Source organism: Bufo gargarizans, chromosome 2 (genome assembly GCF_014858855.1).
Source record: "Bufo gargarizans isolate SCDJY-AF-19 chromosome 2, ASM1485885v1, whole genome shotgun sequence".
Lineage (NCBI taxonomy): Eukaryota > Metazoa > Chordata > Amphibia > Anura > Bufonidae > Bufo > Bufo gargarizans.
Window position 1 is genome coordinate 70,386,200 of NC_058081.1, and position 24,250 is coordinate 70,410,449.

Here is a 24,250-nt window from a genome sequence, read left to right on the forward strand (position 1 = left end):
GAGCATTGACAAACTAACCTTGTCTTCGATTCCATCATCAAACAGGTAGGACATGATGGCCTGGAAGAAGGAGGCAGAAGGTGAGGACCTGTGATGATTACAGAGGAACGGCTGGCTCTTGGAGGGTTGGACATACTCACGTTGGTGTATTTGTAATCACTGTTTGTGGCCAAAAAAACCTTTCCCACCTCCCGTAAACGATTCAACAGCAAAGGGATTCTCTCCTAGAAAGATCACGGATTGCCATCATACGATGAAACAAAGTTCAGAAAACCCATTTCCACATACCCTGTTAGAGAATAGTTAATGGGAGGGGGGTGTCCTCCCATTCAGGACCCTCATCTATCAGCCAGAGCTACAAACATCATCTCCCACTCTGTAGGACCCAAAACACCCAGTCATTACTCAAATAGCCCATTGGGTTCTCCAGGGCTTGGACTGAATTCTAGCATTCAGACAACCAGTGGAAGGAAGATCGTTTCACCACTACTTACTATAATTTACATGAAGCTGAACATTTTTCACACATCATCTCTGCATTCAGGAAAAGTCGGCAGGGTCATCCTGCGACCAGTTCCGGCAGAGAATGTCGGGAATGGGCCAGACACAAACCGCAGAGTGCAGCGGTTTCTGTCAGGCCAATTCTCTGCATATTTGCCAGGTAGTGGCCGGTTCTCTGCCGGACCCCGTTATAGTCAGTGCAGTCTGGCACTGGCAGTGCCAGATCTGGATCTATGTGAAACTAGCCTTAGGTGGTCAGAAACAGTCTAGGACAGGAATGCCCAACCTGCGGCCCTGTTGTAAAACTACAGCTCCCACAATGCCCTGCTGTAGGCTGTCCAGGCATCAGCTGGAGGGCCGCAGGTTGGGTATCCCTGATCTAGTTCGTGGAGTGGTGAAGTGGTAAGTAGTAATGAAACGATCTTTCTTCCACAGGTTGTCTGAACGCTAGGATTTAGTCAAAGCCCTAAAGAACCTCTTTAATCGAGTACCATGTAATATTTTATTTCCCCTGTGGTGGCGCTGTAGGGAAATTGCGCACTTGCTATAATTCCCCACAGATTATAGCTGATCTCGATGGTTTCAGCAGACATATGGACAAACCCTTTAACCTATCTAGTGTGCAGTCATGTGCGTTTCGCATTTTGCGGAACTGAATGTCCTGCCCGTATTAACACTGTCCTATGTTTGTCTGCAAAACGGACAAAAATTATATTTATATTATACGACATGCCAATTAACGGGAAGAACTTACATCTCTGACAACATATTTATTCAGATCTTTCAGCGTCTTCTCCTTCAGAATACCCTATGGAGATATAGAACGGAGAACACATGGAATTGGACGGTCATTGCTCTGTAATATTTATCACAATCCTAAAAATACATGTAAATGAAGTACAAAGTAAGTGAACCCCCTTATTTTTTAAGAATTTAATACACATGTTTTATAATATACCCTACTGGGCAGCATGGTGGCTCAGTGGTTTTCTGACCTACATGGAGCTTCTATGTTCTCTCTGCGTTTGCATGGGTTTCCGCCCGCACCCCAAAGACATAATCATAGGAAATCTGCTGTAGACTGTGGACAGTGAATGAGGAAAATGCCTGTAAAGCGCTGTGGACAGGCATGGGATTCAGCCAGTTCCCTCCAGTTCTCCAGATCCAGTTGTTAAAATTACAACTGGATCGGAGAACCGTGTTACCGGCTGAGTCCCGATCTGGTGCTCTAGCGGTGGCAGGCCAGCTGGAGATGTTCGCTTCCATTGCTTTGTGCGCTGCTGATGGTTTAGCTCCTTAGTTGGGTGGTATGTGTGTGTAGTGTATATATGGTGTATTTATGTATGTGTACCATGTATATGGTGTATTTATGTGTGTTGCATATAGGTGGTGTATGTATATGTAAACATGTGTCGTGACGCCGCGTGTCCGCCTTTGAGTAGGGAGCCTGTTAAAAATTCGAATCCCACCCCTGGCTGCGGAATATGTCAGCGCTATATAAGTGAATAAAATAAATACAAATCTTGTTTCAAAAAATAAAAAATAAATGTTTTTCGGGTGCCTTCACACAATGTGTATTGCGTTCAGATTTTTATGCAATAAAACCGCATCGTAATACCAGTGGCGTAACTAGAAATGACTGGGCCCCACAGCAAATTTTTGAATGGGGCCCCACTTCCCCAGAACCTTCTTAGCGACCCCCTCCTCCTGTGCATCCCCCACTCCTGTGGTTAGTAAAGATAGCTTTCTCCGACCAGGCCCAGCAGCCTCTCCGTCCGTTTTCTACAGTGTCACTGAATATAATGTCATTGTATGATACTGTTGAGGGGGCCCTGACAATAAAATCTTTCAGTCTTCCTCGTGGGTGGGCCCTAGACTTCTGAGTCTAGGCCGCTTCCCTTATAGCTACGCCCCTGCGTAATACTGCACCAGCAAAGTGAATGAGATTAGACAAATCTCATGTAGACTTTGCTTTTTTCTTCCACGTGAAAATTAACCTGCCATGAGGATTTAGAAATCCACAGCATGTCAATTGTTTGTGTGATTTTTTTAGTGCAGATTTCACCCTTTACAATGCAAGGGTGAGATCTACGGCACATCTGCATCAAATCCGCACATGCGGTTTTTGGTGCAGTTTTGGTACGGACACAACAGAAAATGCGGGATATCGGCCGGTCCTGTGGATGACGTAAGGGACTTTTAGGGCGGGCCAAGGAAGAGGCTGGGGAGGACTAATGTAAAAAGAAGGCAGAGCAGCACACCGAACGCCGCCCCTGGGCACCTGCGAGCCCTCATTTGCATATAGATTAAACTGAGTTTTTGAAAATTACAAAGGTGCCATTTGAATCATGGATAGGTGTGCTAGAGAGCCATGTAAGTGGTGTATAACGTTATACTTTGGTGACAGACTCCCTTTAATTATTTATCCAACATAAAAAAAATCATCAGACCTAGCCCTAAGGGCTCATGCACACAAACGTATTTTCTTTCCATTTCCGTTCCGTTTTTTTGTGTGGACCGTATGCGGAACCATTCACTTCAATGGGGCTGTAGAAAATACAGAAGTTACTCCGTGTGCATTCCGTTTCCGCAAAAAAGTCAGGCCAATTTTGCTTTGTACCAGTGTTGATAAATCTGCCCCATAGCCTATAATGATGGCAGGGAGTCCAACACACTGAGTCACCTGCCCAGGAAACAAAACTGGGGGCTGTGTAGTGAGTACCCTTTGTACATGATGGTTTAACCCTTTGTGGACATCTTGTTTTCACACGCCACCACGAATGCTAGCCATATTATAATTTTTTTAGCTTGTGTCTGAGGTGTATTGTATCCGAGAGCATGTCTGGTATCCCCAAATACCACTATGGGTACAGAAGTGGTCCTGGCATAGACCCTGGTCTCCAGGATGGTGAAGGATAACAATTTTTTTTAAAAGAGAACAGCTTTTCTCCCAATAAATATGACAGAGGATCACTTGTTCTCAGTCTGGAGAAGATCTGATGACTCTAGTACTAACGTGAGGCCCGTTCGGGGAACTTGACCCATTGAATGTTGCCACCACGGCACAGCAAGGCGTGGAGTAGTCAGTGGACGCTCTTATCTAGTCCTCCTGACGTGTCGCTGACAGTCATGTCAATGAGATAATATCATCCCACCCCTCCCATGATCTCACCAAGTCATGCATGTAGTCCATCGCGTCTCTCACGTCCTGAAACATACTTTTGAAGGACATAAACAGATTGCCATGGCGGTATCCGGTGTCGTAGCTACAAGGGAATTCAGATACAGAGTGACTGACATTTTATAACATATCATATTCAGGGGTGGCTGGTGAGACTTGTGCAAAGGTTGGGTACACTACCAAGCCCCACACTTTGTCCAGGTCTGGTATCCAGACTCTTCACAGGGTTGAGGAGATGGAAGAAAAGGAGGCAGACTGATTGACAAGAAAGCCCGATGAACCCCAATATACAGCATGAAATGGATGATACTTACTTAACGTATCGTGAGCAGTCAGTGAAAAAATCCACCAGACAGGCATATAGGTAGGTCTCTGTGGAGAGACAGAACAGATCATGAGCACCTATCCTCTGCATATGGGTGAACTGTCCCATTCATCTGAAAGGGACCTGTAGAAATCCAGGAGCTTGCCGCCAAAACAACCCCATTCACATGAATGGAACTTATTCACACGTAAGAAATCTGCCACGTGTGAACATACGCTAGTCGTGGTCTTCTAGGAATAGTAGTTGTATTAGGTAAGTACTGTGGTACGTTAGGCATGCAAGAGGAAATTCATTTGAAGGTCTGTTCTCTAGAATTGTATGTACACAGTAAGGTCCTATAAGGACTAACAGTAATAAATAGTATTATAAATTATAATATGATTTGTATAGCATTAAACCCCTAGTAGTCCATGTGGGCACATTTCCGAATTACAGCCACAAATCCCACATGCTGCACTATCCTTCCCGTTAAACTGACGGACACCATGATGAACACCTGACAGACCCATCTGGCGCCACTTGTTACAGAACAAATCCAGCAGTCCAGGACTGTGCTCACAGCCTAGCGCAAACATGCATCCATATTATAGCGATCTGTGATTATCCTTAGGGTATATGCACTCGGTGTGTATCACGTGGAGATTTTCTGCACAGATGGTCTCAAATCTTATCTACATGGTGCGGAAATTTTCCGCAAGAATATTGACCCACAGTGCGGATTTTGGAATCCACAGAATGTCAACTGTTTGTGCAGATTTTCGGTACGGATTTCACCCTTAGCAATGCAAATGGTAAGATATGAGGCAAATCCGCACCAAACTCTGCAAGTAACTCGTTTGGTTTTTGGGGTGGATTTGGTGTGGAAACACAGTGGGGTCAAGTAAGTAGATTCAGTGTGAAGGGCCCAGGTATATGGGGGACATGTTTAGACTCAGATAACCCCTTTAAGGGATAATAAATAGGGATGAACACATCGAGCTGCGCTCAAAACTTCGTTTCAATACTGTACATAGATTCGCCTCCATACAGTATTCAAATGGGCTCCGACGAGGGAAATTCATTATCACCAAATTCTCGCGAGACTTCGGTGAATACGTTCGGCATTCGATTTTTGAAAACCATTTTAAAACAGGAATCTGAAGTCGGCTTCGGATCCAAGTTTTAAAATAGTTTTTAAGTTGAGAAATCAAATCTCAAAGTTATTCACTGAAGTCCCAGGAGAATTTGGTGATAACGAATTTCGCTTGTCGGAGCCCATTTGAATACTGTGAGGAGACGAATCTCTGTACAGTATTCAAACGAAGTTTTGAGCGAAGCTCGATTTGTTCATCCCTATTTATTATCCCTTAAAGGGGTTATCTGAGACTAAAAATGTCCCCCATATGACTGGGCCCTTCACACGGAATCTACTTACCTGGCTCCCCGCTCCTTGCACTGCTCCTGGTTTCCGCACCGCCACTGCTGCTTCTCCCTCTGCGCGGATGAAAACATCCTGTGTCGGGGGGGAGCAGCCAATGGCAGGCGGGTACAGGGACAAGTCTCCCTATCATCGCGGGTGCCATTGGCTGCTCCCCCCTGAGTGTAGGGACCAGGAGCGGCGCAGGGAGCGGGGAGCCAGGTAAATACGGGGGAGCCAGGTAAATTACAGTACATTCAGTCTGAGGGGCCCGGGCATATGGGCGACATTTTTTGGTATTGGATAACCCCTTAAATCAGTTTTTTCTTTTTTTGTTGAAGTCTTGCCTCTAGTGGTTGTTTTCGTGTAAGACAGGTTCAAATTCACTTTGACAGGGCCAGGTGTCCTGACTGTCGATAAAAGTGCAGAGGTGCAGCAGTTGCAGAGAGAGCAGAGCCTCTAGGTGTAATGGTAACTCCCCCATTGCTCCTAGAGGCTCAATTGCATATAATAAAACGTCATTTTTCTCAGCAATGCGGGCACATATGAAGATGGGACCAACACAGAGGCCTTCAGCTGCCAAGTGCACATAGAACAGGTCACTCAGTGTCATAGGTACAAATCTGCTGACAGATGCTCTTTAAGGCCTCTTTCACACTGCCGTTTAGTAGTCCCAGCAGGCTGTCCCGGCCTCTGGCCGAATCCCGGCATCTCTGCTGGACCACATAATAGTCAATAGTGGCGGCGGTCATTCTGGTAACATCTGGCAATGCTGGATCTAATAATGGGAGTGTGAAACTAGCCTAAGATGCTGTTAATTCCTGCCTGACCACGGGTCTACTGTACTGTACTCATATAATGTAGACCCACGGTCAGGCAAGAGTTCACAGCGTCATAATCATTACGACACTGAGTTCGGGTCAGATGAGCAGCGTTCAGTCCAAGAAATATGGCCGTCACATGGAGCGTGTTTCCCAGACTGAACATGCTAGCGTAAAACTGGCCTTAGTAGGTCGGGGATCAGCAACCTCCGGCACTCCAGGTGTTCTAAAACTACAATTCCCAGAATGCTCCATTCACTTTTATAGGAGTTGTACGAACAGCCGAGCATGTTTGCATGCTGGGAGTTGTAGTTTCACAGCAGCTGGAGTGCCAAAGGTTGCTGATCCCTGTAGTAGGAGAAGTAGAAGCAGATTTCCCATTCTTTTTGAATCCACTCCTGGATTTTTACTCTCAAACAACTGAAATTAAGGCCTCATACACACGAACGTAATTTGTTTCCGTGTCCGTTCCGTTTTTTTTGCGGATAGGCTGCGGACCTATTCATTTCAATGGGTCCGCAAAAAATGCGGACAGCACACCATGTGCTATCCGCATCCGTATGTCCGTTCCCTAACCCCGCAAATAAAATAAAACATGTCCTATTCTTGTCCGTTTTAGACATTGTTACAATGGATCCGCAAAAAGAAACGGATGTCATCCGTTTGTTTAGCGGATCTGCAATTTGCGGGCTGCAAAACACATACTGTCGTGTGCATGTAGCCTAAAACTGCACCAAATCCTGATTGTGTGATTATAGTCATGGAAGAAAGTAGTAGTGATAGGAGTTGTAGTCATTTGTAGTAGCTTGTGTAGTGAAGAACACTCAACTCACCTGACAAGTTGAACAGCGTGTTGAGGATGTGATATCTCTTGGTGTCGTCTCTCTGGATGAATTTATTGGGGTATTTAATCCAGACTTCCGCCCTAAAAAATAAACATGAAGGAGACGGAGCAGTTTGTAGATATTTTTGGATTGTAGCATGCATTTACAGATCATAACTGCATGAAATAATAGAACGATGCAGGTGCGACATTGCGTGGGTGGTTCATGCAATACATCTTGTTAAGGGCTCATTCACACGACCATGTGAAGCCCGTGCCCGTATTGCGGATCACATTTGCGGATCAGCAATACACGGGTCCCGTTCCGTGGCCATTCCGCATCACGGATGCGGACCCATTCATTTCAATGGGTCCGCAAATCCGGAGATGCGGAACGGTGCGGAACGGAACACTACAGAAGCACTATGGAGGGCTTTCTGAGGTTCCGTTCATGCTTCCGCACCGCAAAAAGATCTCTATCTTTTTGCGGAACGGAGGGATCGCGGACCCATTCAGGTGTCTGTGCTTAGCGGACCGCAATTTGCGGTCCACAGCACGGGCACGGGCTTCACACGGTCGTGTGAACAAGCCCTAAAGGGAATCTGTGACCTCCAAATTTAGTTTCAAAGTACGCATACCGCCATACCACCCGAAACATAACCATACCTTTCATGGAAAACTCCGGTCCATTAATCCATAAAAAAGCTACTTTTAATTTTTATGCAAACAAGGTTTTCGGGGCGTCGTGGGCTGGCGGTTCTGTTTGGTGCACCTGGCGTCCCCCGGCGTAATCACTACTGGCTCGGAAACTGTCAAACGTACGAGAGTAAAGCCTCATTCACACGTCAGTGTTCTACGTACGTGTGCTGTTCCACGTACGTGTGCACGCACGGACAGCAAAAACGGACTCACTGATCCTTTACAAACGTCTTCACAGAGGCATCACTGGCTACCTTTCACGGATTTGAGCAAGGACATGGACGTGTGCATGTGCATGATGCCTGGCTGTGTTAACGATGGTGCACCAAACTAGCAGCCCCACCCAATGTGTTGTGATTGTCCATATTGCCTCCTTTGCTGGCTGGATTCATTTTTCCATTACATTATACACTGCTTGTTTCCATGGTTACGACCACCCTGCAATCCATTAGTGGTGGTCATGCTTGCACACTGTAGGAAAATGTGCCGGCCTCTCTGGTGGCTAAGACCGCGGGACACACGTAGTCTAGTGCTTTTTCCTATACTGTGCAAGCACAATCACCACTGCTGGATTGCATGGTGGGCGTAACCATGGAAACGAGCAGTGTATAATGTGATAGAAAAATGAATCCAGCCAGCAAAGGAGGCAATATGGACAATCACAATACATTAGTAAGTGCCTTGTATTGCTATTTGCTGAAGTGGAACAACCCCTTTAAAGTCCTAAATACACAGAGTTTGGGCCCTCACAATCATCTCCTCTGGTGGGCCCAAGGAACTTCAGTTCGGCACTGGCACTGGGGCGTACACAGATCTCATAGGGCCCCATAGTGAAACTTAGCCCCACCCAGTTGCCCAGTACGTATGCGTCAAACACTCCCTGGCAGTGTGGAAAGCAAAGCATGACGTTCCAGATTTCTGCCGAATTCACATTTTTATTTAAATTTTTTGTAATAAAAAAAAATTAGCAGAAGAGATTTTAATGAAAAAAGAATATTGTAATAAAAAAAAGAGCCGCCCTCTGCCTCACCCACTTTATCTGACTGTCGGAAAAAGCAGAAGGGTGCTGCAAAAAAATGGTGTTCGTTCTGAACACCATATTTCTCACCAGACAACAGGTGTACATACGCTGACAAATCCTCCCCGTCCGCGTCTTCTGCTTCATTATAAAACTCTCTGGCCTTCAGCGCTCGCACTGTAGCGGATTATGGCGCCCCCCCATACCCCCAGCAGCCTCCCGAAAATCCTGGACATTTTTGGTAATTTATACATTTTTATAAATGTATACATTTTTTAGGTCCCAGAAAGAGGACATGTCTGCTAAGAAAAGGACGTATGGTCACCCGCAGCAACTACATGGTATTTATGGCGTCCGGGACTCTAGGAACAGAAGATCAATCGCCAGTGATATTTTAGGAGAGGCTCATCACTAATTAGGAAGTTATTTGCTAAGTGATAAAAAAGCGAGTTAATGACCCGTGGTGTCAGGACTGCTCCCAGCAAGGAGCAGAGGATAAACAGGAGACTCGGAGGAATTCTGGCCCCCGGACAATGGATTTATGAATAGAAATATTAAACCCACAGGGATCTTCTGTAAGAATTTAGCATCATGACAGAACCCCGCAACCACGTCGCTCAGGATCCAGACCCTATTTCCGTCCTGTAGATGAGCCGGAGCATGAAGCGGGCGCAGTCACGATGGCCGAGCGCTGTGTTTTTCGCCGGCCTCTGTTCACTCACCCTTTCAAGAAGCGGAAGCCATGAGTACACATCAGCACATTGCCGTTGGAGTCAACTTTCAGCAAGTTTCCGTAGAGGCTGTCAAATACTAGACCCCTGACAAAGACACAAAGGCCAATTACTCAGTAAACATATGCAGATGTAGCAGAGCGGAGTTTGTCGACGTGCACAAGTTGTCATCTGTGGTTTTCCATACATCTGTAAGCGTACGAAAGAAATGGCCAGTTCAGCTCTGCTACATCTGAAATCATGCAACTTGCAAAATAGTGCGTCATCATCACTGCATGTTAGAGAATCGCATGTACACGGGAGAAAAGTGGTGTGCGCGGCAGGATAACCTTATCAGCCGGTAGCAGCTCACGCTGACCTACTGTGGAAATGTGCGCTCTGATGTCACAAGGCAGTGAGGGATTCCTCTTCTTACAATCTTATCCTCTATGGCAAGACTTGTGCTAAAGGGGTTCTCCGGAAATGATTTAAAATGGCCGCCAGCAACCTTCCCAGGAATATGAGCAGGACTAGTTGCCACCGCTCACTGAGCTGTCTAGGGGTATGAGGGAGCGTCACTAGACACCACACCGCTCTACAATAGATGGTAACAGTGGCTTAACTAGAACTGACTGGGCCCCACAGCAAATTTTTGAACAGGGCCCCCCTTGGGGGTTGTCTCACTACAGCAAATGGCATTTATTATGTAGAGGAAGTTAATACAAGGCACTTACTAATGTATTGTGATTGTCCATATTGCTTCCTTTGCTGACTGGATTAATTTTTCCATCACATTATATCATGGGATGCTCAACCGGAGGCTCTCCAGCTGGTTTAAAACTACAACTCCCACCATGCCCTGCTGTAGGCTGTCCGGGCGTAGTTTTTCAACAGCTGGAGGGTCGCAGGTTTAGCATCCCTGCATTATATAGTGCTCGTTTCCATGGTTACGACCATAGTGTGCTTGCACACTATAGGAAAAAAGCACTAGCCTACTGTATGTGCCTTGTCACAGTCCCGGCCACCAGAGAGGCCTGTGCTTTTTACTGTAGTGTGCAGGCACGGCCACCACTGATGGATTGCAGGGTGGTCGTAACCATGGAAACGAGCAGTAGATAATGTGCTAGAAAAATGAATCAAGCCAGCAAAGGAAGCAATATAGACAATCACAATATATTAGTAAATGGCTTGTATTAACTTCCTCTACATGATAAATGCTGAAGTGCGACCACCCCTTTAATGCAGACCTCTGACTGGACCAAAAAAACAAAACAATATACCCTATCGTCTTCTCCTGCGGGCGACTCCGCTCTTCTAGGCACGCACTACACTGTGACCTGACATCGCACAGTGTCAAGTTATAGTGCGCTCCTGCGCACACTACGACCCATTCTAAAGCTGTGCTCTGCCAGGACTTAGTCCAGCGCAGGTGCCCGGAGGAGTGCTAGGACTAGGAGCACTATACTCACGGCTCCCCAGGTACTGAATATAAATCCATTTGTCCTCCTCTAGGGCCCCTTACTGAGTTTGAGCCCCATAGCAGCCGCTTCCCCGGCTTACATGGTAGCTACTCTCCTCGATGGAGTGATCCTGCCTACGATATGCCACCATGGCTGAGCAGCCTGACAATAAAACTCACCAATATGTAGTATACGCAAGTACCAGTGTGTAATGAGGCCCCCTGCTCACCCTCTAGGCAGCTCTGCAAGTGGAGGAAATCAGTCCTGCTCACATTCTAAGACAGGCTGCTGGCGGCCCCTTGAGGGCTCATGCACACGACCATGGCGGTCTGCAAATTGCTGATCTGCAAAACACGGATACTGCACGCGTGCATTCCGCATTTTGCGGAACAGAATGTCTGGCCCCTAACAGAACAGTCCTATCCTTGTCCGTAATATTTTTTCGCGGGGCCGGTGAACGGATATACGGATGCGGACAGCACATGGGTGTGCTGTCCGCATTTTGTGCGGTCCCTTTGAAGTGAATGGGTCCGCATCCGATCCGCAAAAATTCAGATCGGATGAGGAGTGAAAATACATTCGTGTGCATGAGCCCTTAATGAAAGAAACATTTGCCATATTAAAGGGGTTATCAATCCTCTAAAATGTCTCCCCATATGCCCGAGCCCCTCACAGAGATTGTACTTAGCTGGCTCCCCGGCACCTGCATGGCTTCTGATGCCTGCACAGCTGGTGCTGCATCTCCCCGTCGCGCCTGCTATTGGCTGCCCCACACCCAACGCCAGATGTTTTCATCCGCACGACGGGAGATGCAGCTGTGGCCGTGTGGGCGTCACAAGCGACACGGGTGCCGGGTGCCAGGTAACTACAATTTCAGCGAGGGGTCTGGGAAGGCATTTTACATTTTAGGGGTTGGATAACCCCTTTAAGTAAGCCATACTGTGCCACCTAGAGGGATAATAAGGTACTACACCTCTAATGGGAAGAACAAGGGTTAGTCGGGAATTTAATATTGGTCGCCTAACCTCAGGATAGGTTATCAATATCAGATCAGCGGGGGTTTGGCTGCTTTTCAGTGAAAAGCTGACCGGATCCCATTATAGTCTATGGGGTCCGTCAATGCCGTATCTGGTCAACTCCGGCAGGCTGTTCTCTGCCAGATCAGGTTACCGGAGATGTGAACGCAGCCTAGGATGCCCTTGTTGCCCATAGCAACCAATCAGAGGTCAGCTTTTATTTTTCCAAAGACGCCTAAGAAATGAAAACTAAGCTCTGACTGGTTGCTCGGGGAAACAAAGACAGGCCTAAAAATGCCGGAAAAATCCCAACCAAAGCGGCAGGCAGATCAGTACCTGAAATTAGGGGACTCTGATGAGAACAAAACTTAAAAGGGATTGTCCAGGATCAGAAAAGCAGAAGAATGAAGAGCCTTCATTCTCCAAAAACAGCACCACACTGGTCCACAGGTTGTGTGTGGTATTGCAGCTCTGCCAAAATTCACGTCACTAGAGCTGCAATGCCAGACACAAGGCAGGCGTGGCGCTGTTTGTGGAAGAAAGCAGTGGTATGGTTCGCATTCAACATTAATGGGGCAGGGGATTTCATTCTTAGATGGTCAGTGGGGTCTGTTAGGTGAGATCCCCTCTGTGGTCAGAATGAAGGGCCTTGGCAAATTAGCCTGCAATTCCAAAAACACTGATTCCAATGATTTGAGAGCTCAGCGTGAGATCTGAGCCGCCCCAGTCATCTCCTGTTATCCTTAGGGTACTTTCACACTAGCGGCAGGAGGGATCCGACAGGCTGTTCACCCTGGCGGATCCGTCCTGCCGCTATTTCGCCGTTCTGTCGGACTGCTGCTCCGTCCCCATTGACTACAATGGGGACGGGGTCGGAGTTCCGGCGCAGCACGGCAGTGCACGGCGAGAGGCCGCCGGACTAAAAAGTCGGACATGCAGTACTTTTAGTCCGGCGGTCTCTTGCCGTGCACTGCTGTGCTGTGCCGGAGCTCCGCCCCCCTAGTGTGAAAGTAGCCTTAAAGGGAACCTGTCACCGGGATTTTGCGCATAGAGCTGAGGACATGGGTTGCTAAATGGCCGCTAGCACATCCGCAATATCCAGTCCCCATAGCTCTGTGTGCTTTTATTGTGTAAATAAAATGATTTGATACATATGCAAATTAACCTGAGATGAATTCTGTCCCTGACTTATCTCACGTACAGGACTCATCTCAGGTTAATTTGCATATGTATCAAATCGTTTTTTTTTTACACAATAAAAGCACACAGAGCTATGGGGACTGGGTATTACGGATGTGCTAGCGGCCATCTAGCAACCCATGTCCTCAGCTCTATACCCAAAATCCCGGTGACAGGTTCCCTTTAAGGTTTCTTGGACATTGGATCTGTACATAGGAAGCCATGAATATCTCGCCTACAGTGACCTTATGGATTAGACATTTGTAAACAGTCTCCTTCTGGAGATACAGTCCATGTCATCTGTGAGTCAGCTGCCTTACACCCTTAGGGCCGTTTCACACAAGCGGATGCCGTGAGTGGCATCCGCTCCGTGAAAGAGTGCCAAGACCTGCTGCAGACTGCAGAGGCACGGAGCAGTAACATGACTGATAATGCTCCGTGCCTCCCTGTGATCTCTTTACTAGGAAATCACAGTGACAACTGTGATTTCGTAGTAAAGAGATCACAGAGAGGCACGGAGCATTAACAGTCATGTTACTGCTCCGTGCCTCTGCAGTCTGCAGCAGGTCTTGGCACTCTTTCACGGAGTGGATGCCACGCACGGCATCCGCTCGTGTGAAACGGCCCTTAGGTCCTGTCCACACTAGCATTTTTTTTAAATGAATGTCATCAGAAAACTACATATTGTTTAAAGGGGTTGTCTCACATCCGCAAAGTTAACACAAGGCACTTACTAACGTATTGTTATTCTCCATATTGCTTCCTTTGCTGGCTGGATTCATTTTTCCACCACATTATACACTGCAGGTTTCCATGGTTACGACCACCCTGTAATCCATCAGTGGTGGCCCTACTCACACACTAAGAAAAAGTCCCGGCCTTTCTGGTGGCTGGGACAGTGGAAGCGCGTGTTGGCTATTGCTATTTAACATAGTATGCAAGCACGACCACCACTGATGGACTGCAGAGCGGTCTTCACCCCTGGATACAAGCAGTGTATAATGTGATTAATCAAGCGAGCAAAGGAAGCAATATGGAGAATCACAGTACATTAGTAAGTGCCTTGTAGTAACTTTCTCTACATGATAAATGCTACTTGCTAAAGTGAGAGGACCCCTTTAAATCATATTTTTATATTAAACATACTTTTTTAGAATTCTTGATTATTTTATTTTCCTGGTCACAAGATTATTTTTTTTAAACCCTAAAATCATACAGTTTTCTTACTGGCCTTTAGGCCTAAAATATGTCAAGAGTTCCTGAGAGCAGCCACCATGGTCTAGAAACACAATGGACTAGAGAAGACCTCATTGACTTCTAAGGGCCCATACCCGCAAATTGCGGATCCGCAAAACACGGATACCGGCCGTGAGCCTTCTGCATTTTGCGGAATGGAACATCCTGGCCTCTATAGAACAGTCCTGTAAAACGCAGAAGAATAGGACATGTTGTATTTCTTTGCAGGTGACACAGAACAGATATATACGGATGCGGACAGCACACAGCGTGCTGGCCGCATCTTTTGCAGCCCCACTGAAGTGAACGGGAACGCATTCGACTCGCAAAAAATGCAGATTGCATGTGGACAAGATATATGGTCGTGTGCATGAGTTTTCTGGGCATGCTCGGTGACCTGTGCAGAGGTCAGGAGGGAGTAGATAAGCTGTAATATCGCCTATCGTGAACGACGACTCCTGTGTTATCTATATGTAGAGGTGATATCTGTCATTGCAATCCTGCCTGTTAGCCCAGCGGTCCGTGCCAGCAATGCTGCCCCTACCCACGGGCATGGGTGCCGGGCTCCCTCTTTCCCTTCTGCTGCCATGAGCCGTGCTGACAAGCGCGGTCAGCAGGTAGCTTGGTTGCATCTGTGCTCCATGCCAGAGACCTTTACTGTTTGTTAGGGCTTGCATGGGTGTGTCTCTCCTCCCTTGTGAGGCAGCACGTACACGCCCTCTGTCTCCCCAGCCTATGGCTGGATTGCAGGAAGTATTTAAAGGCGCTTCCTACCCCCCCAGGAAGATGCCTGAGCAACTCATGGTCACTAACTTGTCTAGGTCCAAGTGTGGAGATGCTTTTCAAGTTCTGCTTTGCTGTGTACTGGACCCTGCTTTTAGAATTATCAGATTTTGCCTTTTTGCTGCCTGCCTCTGACCTCAGACTTTGTTTACGGACCTTGCTTGATCGCTGACTGCCCTGACCCCGGACTTCCTGACCATGTACTTCCCCTCGGTGCTTGCATCGGTATCTCTGACCCCCCTGGTCAGCTGCCATTGACTCAAGGACTGCTGGAGTGGCACCTTGCAACTACCCTAATGGCCCAAGCCTATCCTCACCATCAGAGGCTCTAGTGAAGACCAGGTAGTTGCTTAGTCACGCCCCTCCAGAGTATAACCAATCAGTGGCGCAGTGCGTCCACACCTGCTTGCATAACACCTGTGATGATAATGAGATGACTACTGAAAAGTTACCTGTACAGTACAGGAAATCATGGCCTATTATTAGGCCTAGTGGCCAGTGTGAAAACTGCAGGATTATATGCATTTTTTTTATATATATTGATAGGGACATGGAGAATTAAAAAAAAAATCACCAAAAATTCAAAAAAAAAAAGTTTAACATAAAAATGTAACTTAAAAAATTGGTCATTTTCTGATGACAAACTTATTTTTTTTGCCATGTTAATGTCTGATCCAATTCATTTGTATGAGACAAATTGCTATCATAGTACATCAGCTTGAATAATCAGAAGGCAAAACACTAAGGCCCCTTTCACGCGGGCGTTGCGGGAGCACCCGTGATTTTTCCGCGCGAGTGCAAAACATTGTAATGCGTTTTGCACTCGCGTGAGAAAAATCGCGCGTGTTTGGTACCCAAACCCGAACTTCTTCACAGAAGTTCAGGCTTGGGATCGGTGTTCTGTAGATTGTATTATTTTCCCTTATAACATAGTTATAAGGGAAAATAATAGCATTCTGAATACAGAATGCATAGTAAAATAGCGCTGGAGGGGTTAATTTTTTTTTAACTCACCTTAGTCCACTTGCTCGGGTAGCAGGCATCTCCTTCTGTTTTAGCTTTTTGTAGCAACAGGACCTGTGGTGATGTCACTCCGGTCATCACATGATCCATCACCATGGTAAAAGATCATGTGATGGATCATGTGATGACTGCCGTCACCAAAGGTCCTTGTTGCTACAAAAAGCTAAGATAAAGACAAAAGGAGATGCCGGGCTGCCCGATCAAGTGGACTAAGGTGAGTTAAATTATTATTATTATTATTTTAACCCCTCCAGCGCTATTTTACTGTGCATTCTATATTCAGAATGCTATTATTTTCCCTTATAACCATGTTATAAGGGAAAATAATACAATCTACAGAACACCGATCCCAAGCCCGAACTTCTGTGAAGAAGTTCGGGTTTGGGTACCAAACACGCGCGATTTTTCTCACGCGAGTGCAAAACACATTACAATGTTTTGCACTCGCGTGGAAAAATCACGGGTGTTCCCACAACGCACCCGCACATTTTCCCGCAACGCCCGTGTGAAAGGGGCCTAAGGCCTTTTCTCACACGGCCGTAGTGCTCCCGCTCTCACTTGAATGGGTCAGCAAATCCAGGGGTGCGGTGTGGAATGGAAGCACGGAATGGAAACCCACGTAAGCACTATGGAGTGCTTCCGTGGGGTTCCGATCCTTGCTTCCGTTCCATAAAATAAAAAAATATAGAACTTGTTCTATCTTTTTGCGGAACTGACGGATCACGGACCCATTCAAGTTGAATGGGTCTGGATCCGTCCCGGCCTCCGCACGGACGTTGCCCGTGCATTGGGGACCGCAAATTGCGGTCCCCAATACGTTTGTGTGAAAGAGGCCTAAAAGTGCGGAAGAGCGTCCTATTGTAGCTCATTCCTATAAATTCCAAATATAACAATTAGAAGACTAGACACAAACCTTGTCGGAAAGTTGGGGTCATACTTATACTGAAGAATTTCATGTGGGTATCCAATGGAAACCAGTCTATCCAGAAGAAGCTCAAAGCCAAGTTCCTCATAGTCTGGGGATCGGTACACTGTGGGAAATATCAGTGTATAGTAAGTACAAGAGTATAATAGAGAATATAATACATAGTCCTGTAGTTCTCACAGTTTTTGTAGCCACAGACAGAGATACTCCTATTTATAAAACTGCTTGCTGTATTAATGCAATTAATTGTAAGGAAATATTAGCTACAATTCACAAGGTTCACCAAGGGCGCAGGTGTAGCTCGGAGAATAGACACTTTAGCATTTCACATTTATGGAGACCAACTTACTTGCCAATGTATAATCCATATCAAATCCAAAACACTTTATTTTCTCCAAGCCCAGACTCCGATTGACAAAAATCCTGCAGGGAAAATAACACACAGAACGTCTTAGCGAAGCTTCACTTTTCCAGCCACTTTATTGTACTAGGAACTGCATTGTGAGCGATTCCCCAATATATGTTTGTCACCAAAATGAGTGGTACAGATAATAGAGAACTATATGGGATAATCCACCATCAGCAGGATACTGGTACTCTATATGGTATTAACAGGAATGGGGCAGCGGCCATCAGCACATTGTAATAGCCCCATCTCTGCTCAGTCATTGGCCAAATAAGAAAATCCAGGATACAATCTCTTGAGCACATCATTCACTTTAACCTCCCTGGCGCTAATCCCGAATGTGGCTCAGGGTTAACTTTCACTTGCAGAAGCGGTAACCCCGAACCACACTCGGGACCACCATGGTGTAATTACAACGGGGCAGGAATGTGCTGTCCGCATTCTCATTTCCGGAGTGCGGCACCGAACTTCCAGCTGCAGCTCCGCCAGAATGTACCGCTTCGGGTACAAAATGATTTAAAGAATCAGACCGCCAGGGAGGTTAAAAGGGTTATCCCATAATTAATGTAAAGAATGAAAATCGGACATGATATAGTACATGACAATCTCTTTCTAACACAGCTAGAACCAGCGCTGTACCTCACATGGATCCAGAAATTCCCCCATGCATGCCTCCAATTGCTCTGCTAGATTTATTTCAAGCTGGCAGCTCAGGGGGCATGTTCTTTCTGCTGCAGCTTTCTCCCTATCACAGCTCAGGGGGTATAACTAGAGATGAGCGAATTTCCGCTTATAAAATTTGTTTGTGATTCGGTTACTGGTAAAAGCAGTACTGCGTTATGGATTCCGTTACCACGGACCATAACGCAATTCTATAACGGAATGCCTTTTCATTCCGTCATAATATAAATCTATGGGCTGCAAAACGGATCCGTCCTGTTTCCGTTATGCAGGTGAGTTCTCCCCTGCATAACGGAAACGGGACAGATCCGTTATGCAGCCCATAGACTTCTGTTATGACGGAAGGAATAACGGAATGCCTCTAAAGGCATTATGGTCCGTGGTAACAAAAACCATAACACAATTCTGCTTTTACCAGTAAACGAATCACAAACAAATTTTAAAATATGAAATTCTCTCATCTCTAGGTATAACCTTTCTTCTACAGCTCAGGGGGAGTGTCCTTTCTTAGCGGGCGTGTTCTTTCTGCTGCAGCTCTCGCTCTGTAAGAGTTAATGCACACGAACCTATGTATTTTGCGGTCTGCAAAACAAAGATCCGCAAAATTTACAGATGACATCCATGTGCATTCTGTATTTTGCGGAAAGGAACAGCTGGTCCCTAATAGAACAGTCCTATCCTTGTCCGTGATCCGGACAATAATAGGACATGTTCTATCCTTTTGTGGAACGGCCATACGGAAACTGAATGCACACAAAGTAATTTCCGTTTTTTTTGCAGACCCATTGAAATGAATAGTTCCTCATACTGTCTGCAAAACAAAAACCAGAACGGACACGGAAAAAAAATACGTTGGTGTGCATAAGCCCTAAGGGTTTCTTCACACGCAGCAGATTTTGTGCCAGAAAATTCCGCAACTAAAAATCAGTTCCATTAACCTTAATAGGGCTTGCAGAAATCCATGTGCTTGCCGCCCCATTCAAATGAATGGACCTGATTTTCAGTCGCGGAATTTTCTGGCACAAAATCTGCCGCATGTGAAGGCAGATTTACAGCGTCTTACAGTAAAATCTAGCTGGTGGCAGTTAATGGATGGAACTGAGCATGTGTGACCACCTCAGGGGTGTTACTGAGATGGACAGAGAAATAAGGAAATGAACAAACAGCAGGTGGCGCTATACAGATTTTATTGAATAACTCAGTGGCTTTACTAAACTTTTCATTAGATGCCATTACTAAAGTATTCAGATCCAAGTGCTGGTTTGAAAAATGAAGACTGGGACAACCCCTTTGAGCTGTGGAGAGCCATACACAAACCTATAGGAAAGAGTGGTCATCAAAATTCAACCTTCTGGTACTAAGCCTCTAGATTTTGACTGGTTTATACCCAAATCATAAACCCAGTACAGCTGAGGTTATTTCTCCATCACTGTAATGACTGAGGACCTTTGTATATTGAAATCTATAGCTTTCAGACTTTATGTAAATATGGCTGAAATAAGAGAGCATTTGCAGTTCAGGAAGCTTACCACCTCCCCCTGGTGGTGGCTGCAGGTACCCAGAATTTTATTATTTAAATGGTTTCCAAGACTACAATTCTGATGGCCTGTCTTTAGAGACAGCCATGAATATTCCATTGGTGGGGATCAGACTCTTAGCACCTTGTTTATTAGCTGTGGTCTCCTCATTGTTTACACTGCTCCCTACTGCTTTTAATTGTCCCATACACTCGACTAGGACAAAGCTGATATACTCTGCACGGCCGCTACTAAACGTAAAGCAGCATGCAGGTGAAATCAACGAAGAGGCCAAATCAAGGAGGGGGATCTGGAGAATATCTATCAGCCATCCAAGTGTTCGGTCAACATTTATTGATGCTATATGAGCAGCTAAACTTGCAAACATTGAAAGTGATGAGCCATTCCCCAACACTAACATTAATGGGTACACCCTCACCTTGACTCCATTCATGAACAACTTCTACTGGAAAGATCTAACCACTTGCTCAGGTGGCTTCCATAAAATCCATGTAAGAGTATTACCCTACGAAAACCACATGTGCAGTGATGTTCCCAATACCCCTTTTGACCAAACATATTATTTCTATGGAGGATGGGAGGTAAGTTGCTCCGGTTACTACTCTTTAAGAACCATTTAGATATACATTCCTTGGTTGTTCTTTGCCCTCAAGTGAGAAATCAGGGATCTGACTGAGACCATGGACATAAAGGTGGCCAATTAGATACTTCATCCGAATCTGCTGGATTTTCAGCAGGACCAGCCAACTATCTAATGTGTATTGGGGCTCCTGACTGTCCACCTACAGCAGATGTCAGCAGACAAAATGAACGGACAGTTGAATTTCAAGATGCCCGATTCTTTTATTTTACAACTGTCCTGAATGTTCTCCTCCAAATTAGGACAGAGGCATGCTTGGCTGGGCCAAGTCAAAAAATAATCCAACTACTGGAACTGATTTTTATCTATTGGGATGCTCATTTTGTCATCTACAACACCCTGATAATCCCTGTGACCCCCATCGGTCAGATTGGTCCTCTTAAGTCACATTTTTTAGGATCATCCAAAATCATCACAGTGACACCTACTAGATTAACTGTCATGAAAAATCACACAGCAATGGCAAATCTCACAAGAACTCAGTTATCAGACAAATTAGATCCCCCTTGCCCCCTACAGATTGATAGTCCTGACCCACCACTCCAGATCAGCTGCCCCGCGGGGGCATTACAGCATTTCATAGCCCCTTAAAAAGATAAAATAGTCAAACATGTTAAGTCCAGAACCAAAATGTACCCAGATTTAGAACTTAGGGGATACATGGGCTCAGCCCCTTGGTATTCCAAGTCACAGAACTCATATGATCTGTGTAGGTCAAGGTGGCCACAGAAATGGTGGTCATCAGTCATTAACCCAACCAGTGAACCACTTGGGTGGCACAAATATGAAATCAAATTCTTCACTGGCAGGTGCATAGTTAAAATGAATCTTTCTACAGAAAGCCATCTTCTGTGTGTCTGTGGGAACTTTCACTGATAAGGAGGACATATTGCCCACCCTGCCACTCACCTGTGGTGGTAATCTCTCTTCATTGTCCGTAGATCCATATCACTGGGGTCGGTGGAGTTGGAATGATGGTCATGCAGCTGCCGCCCATCCGTACCCATGGTATGCTCTTTACTGATACTGCCCATGGCCAATCTGCTCTCTGTGCCAGCCGTATGCTCAGTTCTGCTCTCTCAGTGCCATGTCACTAAAGTTTAACACCCAGGTCCAAGGGTCTATCTTATGCTGCAGATTATGTTATCAGAAGGGGACAGCCGTTGCCTCATCCCTCCCTCCTACTCCTGTTCCAGCAGCCCCCTCCTCCCTCCAATCCGTTCTGTTCCTAATTCTGTGACTTAGTCTTCCCCTGTACAGTGTGTCACATACACAACTTGTCTATCTATGTTCTTCACATTTCATCTATCTCCCCATCTCACATGGTTCTTCATACTTAGTGCACACCTCCGCCCTCGCCCTCGCTGTGTTTTTTTTTCTTTTTCCATAATAAAGCAAAAATATTATCTTTGTTTTTGTATATATTATACCCACCCTCGAAGTGCGATAGTATGGGAGGTATAGAGCATATTATGACTGGTCTGCACTTCTCAAATCAAGTCTTTTACTTACTCATTCTTCAATTTGGCCATTTATCTCTGAACTTCAGCTGGCAGCACGCCACACTGTACAGAGTACAAAAAAGTCTGCTTTGGATTTTTACATGCTGTATTGTAGGTTGAAGAACCCTTCGAGGTGGCATCTCCCACTGTGCCAGGGAGAGGAAATAATCCAATTCTGTGCCCATCTGGCACTGTCACTTATAGAGGGGCTCCGGCTAACACTAAGGCGAGATTCACTGACGGCAGATTTGTTGCAAAAGTGTCTGAACATCTAAATAGGGTTGTTTCTGTCTCAGGCTGATGCAAAAGTACCCATTATGAATCTACCTGTATGTTGGTGCCAGGACTGCCAACCTGATTTTTTTCTTTTTTGTTTGTCAATCTATATAAAAATAATCGCAGATCGTTTTATTTATTTTTTATGGAGAAAAAAAGCTGATAAGTACTAGATGTTGGTAGCTCGATATACTGATAAACTCATGTACAAGAGAATTCTAGTGACCCGCTCAAGTACCTCCAGCCTAAAAAGAAATCATGGATTAGTCAATTCCAGGACACTGGAAAAAGTCTCCAATTTACGACTGTCCAGGTATTTATGGACAGTTGGCAGCCCCGGACGGTGCTCTGACTAAGGCTACTTGCACACGACCGTGCCGTTTTTTGTGGTCTGCAAACCGCGGATCCTCAAAAAACATAAGCCGTCCGTGTGCCTTCCGCAATTTGCGGAACGGAAGGCCCATTGTAGACATGCCTATTCTGCTATGCTATATTTTTTGGCGGGGCCACGGAACGGAGCAACGGATGCAGACAGCACACGGAGTGCTGTCCGCATCTTCTGCGGCCCCATTGAAGTGAATGGGTCCGCATCCGAGCCGCAAAAACGGCGGCTCGGATGCGGACCCAAACAATGGCCGTGTGCATGAGGCCTAACATGCAACTATTACTGGGATGCACTAATGGGGGTATTACTATTATGGGGGGCACTATTATTTCTTAGGGGCACTAATGGAGGAATTACTATTACTGGCTGGCACTAATGGAGGGCATAACTATTACTGGGGCACACTAATAAGGGTATTACTATTATGGGGCACTACTAATTCTTCAGGGCACTAATGGGGGCATTACTATTACTGGGGGGCACTAATATTACTGGGGGCATTAATTCTGGGGGATAGGGGCACTAATAGTGGCATTATGAATTCTGGGGGGTGCTAATGGGGGCATTAATATTATTTGGGGGGCACTAATGGGTGCATTACTATTACTGGGAGAACTAATGGGGGCATTATTAATTCTGGGGGGTGCTAAAGGGGGCATTCATATTATTGGGGGGCACTAATGGGTGCATTACTATTACTGGGGGAACTAATGGGGGCATTATTAATTGCAGTCAAGTCTTTAAGAGGCATTCCATTTTGCTCCTTCCTAATACATGTCTATGAGGGCACATAACGGTTCTGTTTCTGTTGACAGGACTATTTTTTCCATAATTTATAACGGAAAGAAACAGAACTGTTATGTGTCTCCATAGACCTGTATTAGGACTGAGCAAAACGGAATGTCTCTTAAAGGCTTCCGTTTTGCATTCCGTCCTAGAATTCCGTTATAACTCTACCCATCTAAAAAAAAAAGTGATTTCAGACGGAAATGGCTCAAACGGGTGACAACTGATGCAACAGGATCTGTTTTTTTTTTTTTTTTTTACAGGATCCTGTTTTTTCCCCTCTCTCTCTTCTTTTGACGGATCAGAAGAAAGGAAAGCTAAACAGTGATGTGAATGCACCCTTAGACCCACTATGTCATAGTCCTCCTCCCACATCACTAATTCCAGCTCCCCAGTATTATTAGTCAGGCTTCTGGCATTAGTATACATACAATTAAGAGGTTTCTGTATATTTTTTCCCTACACCTTGCCCCAGTTCTCTATCTGCACTATCTTCCCTCTATACTGAAAATGAACGGAGACTAAACGGGTATATCATCAAAAATATATATTCTTTATTAAATACAAATCACATATATATTTATATATATAAAAAAAAAAAGACCATGATACATCAGATAAAAAAATTGGACTACACCTGAGGAGGTATAACAGCACGTACATGTAGAGGAAAAGGACAGGGGAGGGATAGAGACAAAAAAATGATCTGGCTTAATGCTGCGCATATATCTGTGTCCACAGTTGATATGTGTGTGTGTGTGTGTGTGTGTGTGTGTGTGTGTGTGTGTGTGTGTGTGTGTGTGTGTGTGTGTGTGTGTGTGTGTGTGTGTGTGTGTGTGTGTGTGTGTGTGTGTGTGTGTGTGTGTGTGTGTGTGTGTGTGTATATATATATATATATATATAAAATATAGCACCCAAAGGGTATAACGTGCATACAATG

At 45.6% G+C, this 24,250-nt stretch overlaps 1 protein-coding gene across 4 annotated transcripts in view; it reads right to left on the minus strand.

Moving 5' to 3' along the window:
• NT5DC4 (5'-nucleotidase domain containing 4) overlaps positions 1-24,250 on the minus strand; it is a 43,551-nt gene that overhangs the window by 18,798 nt on the left and 503 nt on the right. For 3 of the 4 annotated variants that reach the window (XM_044279163.1, XM_044279164.1, XM_044279166.1), the window contains exons 2-10: positions 17,446-17,519; positions 17,085-17,202; positions 9,487-9,582; positions 7,058-7,149; positions 3,997-4,054; positions 3,674-3,767; positions 1,256-1,309; positions 141-224; positions 19-60 (exon numbers count right to left, since the gene is read on the minus strand). In XM_044279163.1, the coding sequence (XP_044135098.1) occupies positions 19-60; positions 141-224; positions 1,256-1,309; positions 3,674-3,767; positions 3,997-4,054; positions 7,058-7,149; positions 9,487-9,582; positions 17,085-17,202; positions 17,446-17,464 (657 nt within the window). In that variant the 5' untranslated portion in view covers positions 17,465-17,519. Of the gene's footprint in view, positions 1-18; positions 61-140; positions 225-1,255; positions 1,310-3,673; positions 3,768-3,996; positions 4,055-7,057; positions 7,150-9,486; positions 9,583-17,084; positions 17,203-17,445; positions 17,520-21,270; positions 21,453-24,250 lie in introns of those variants that run through there. The other variant, XM_044279162.1, reaches the window with a different exon arrangement.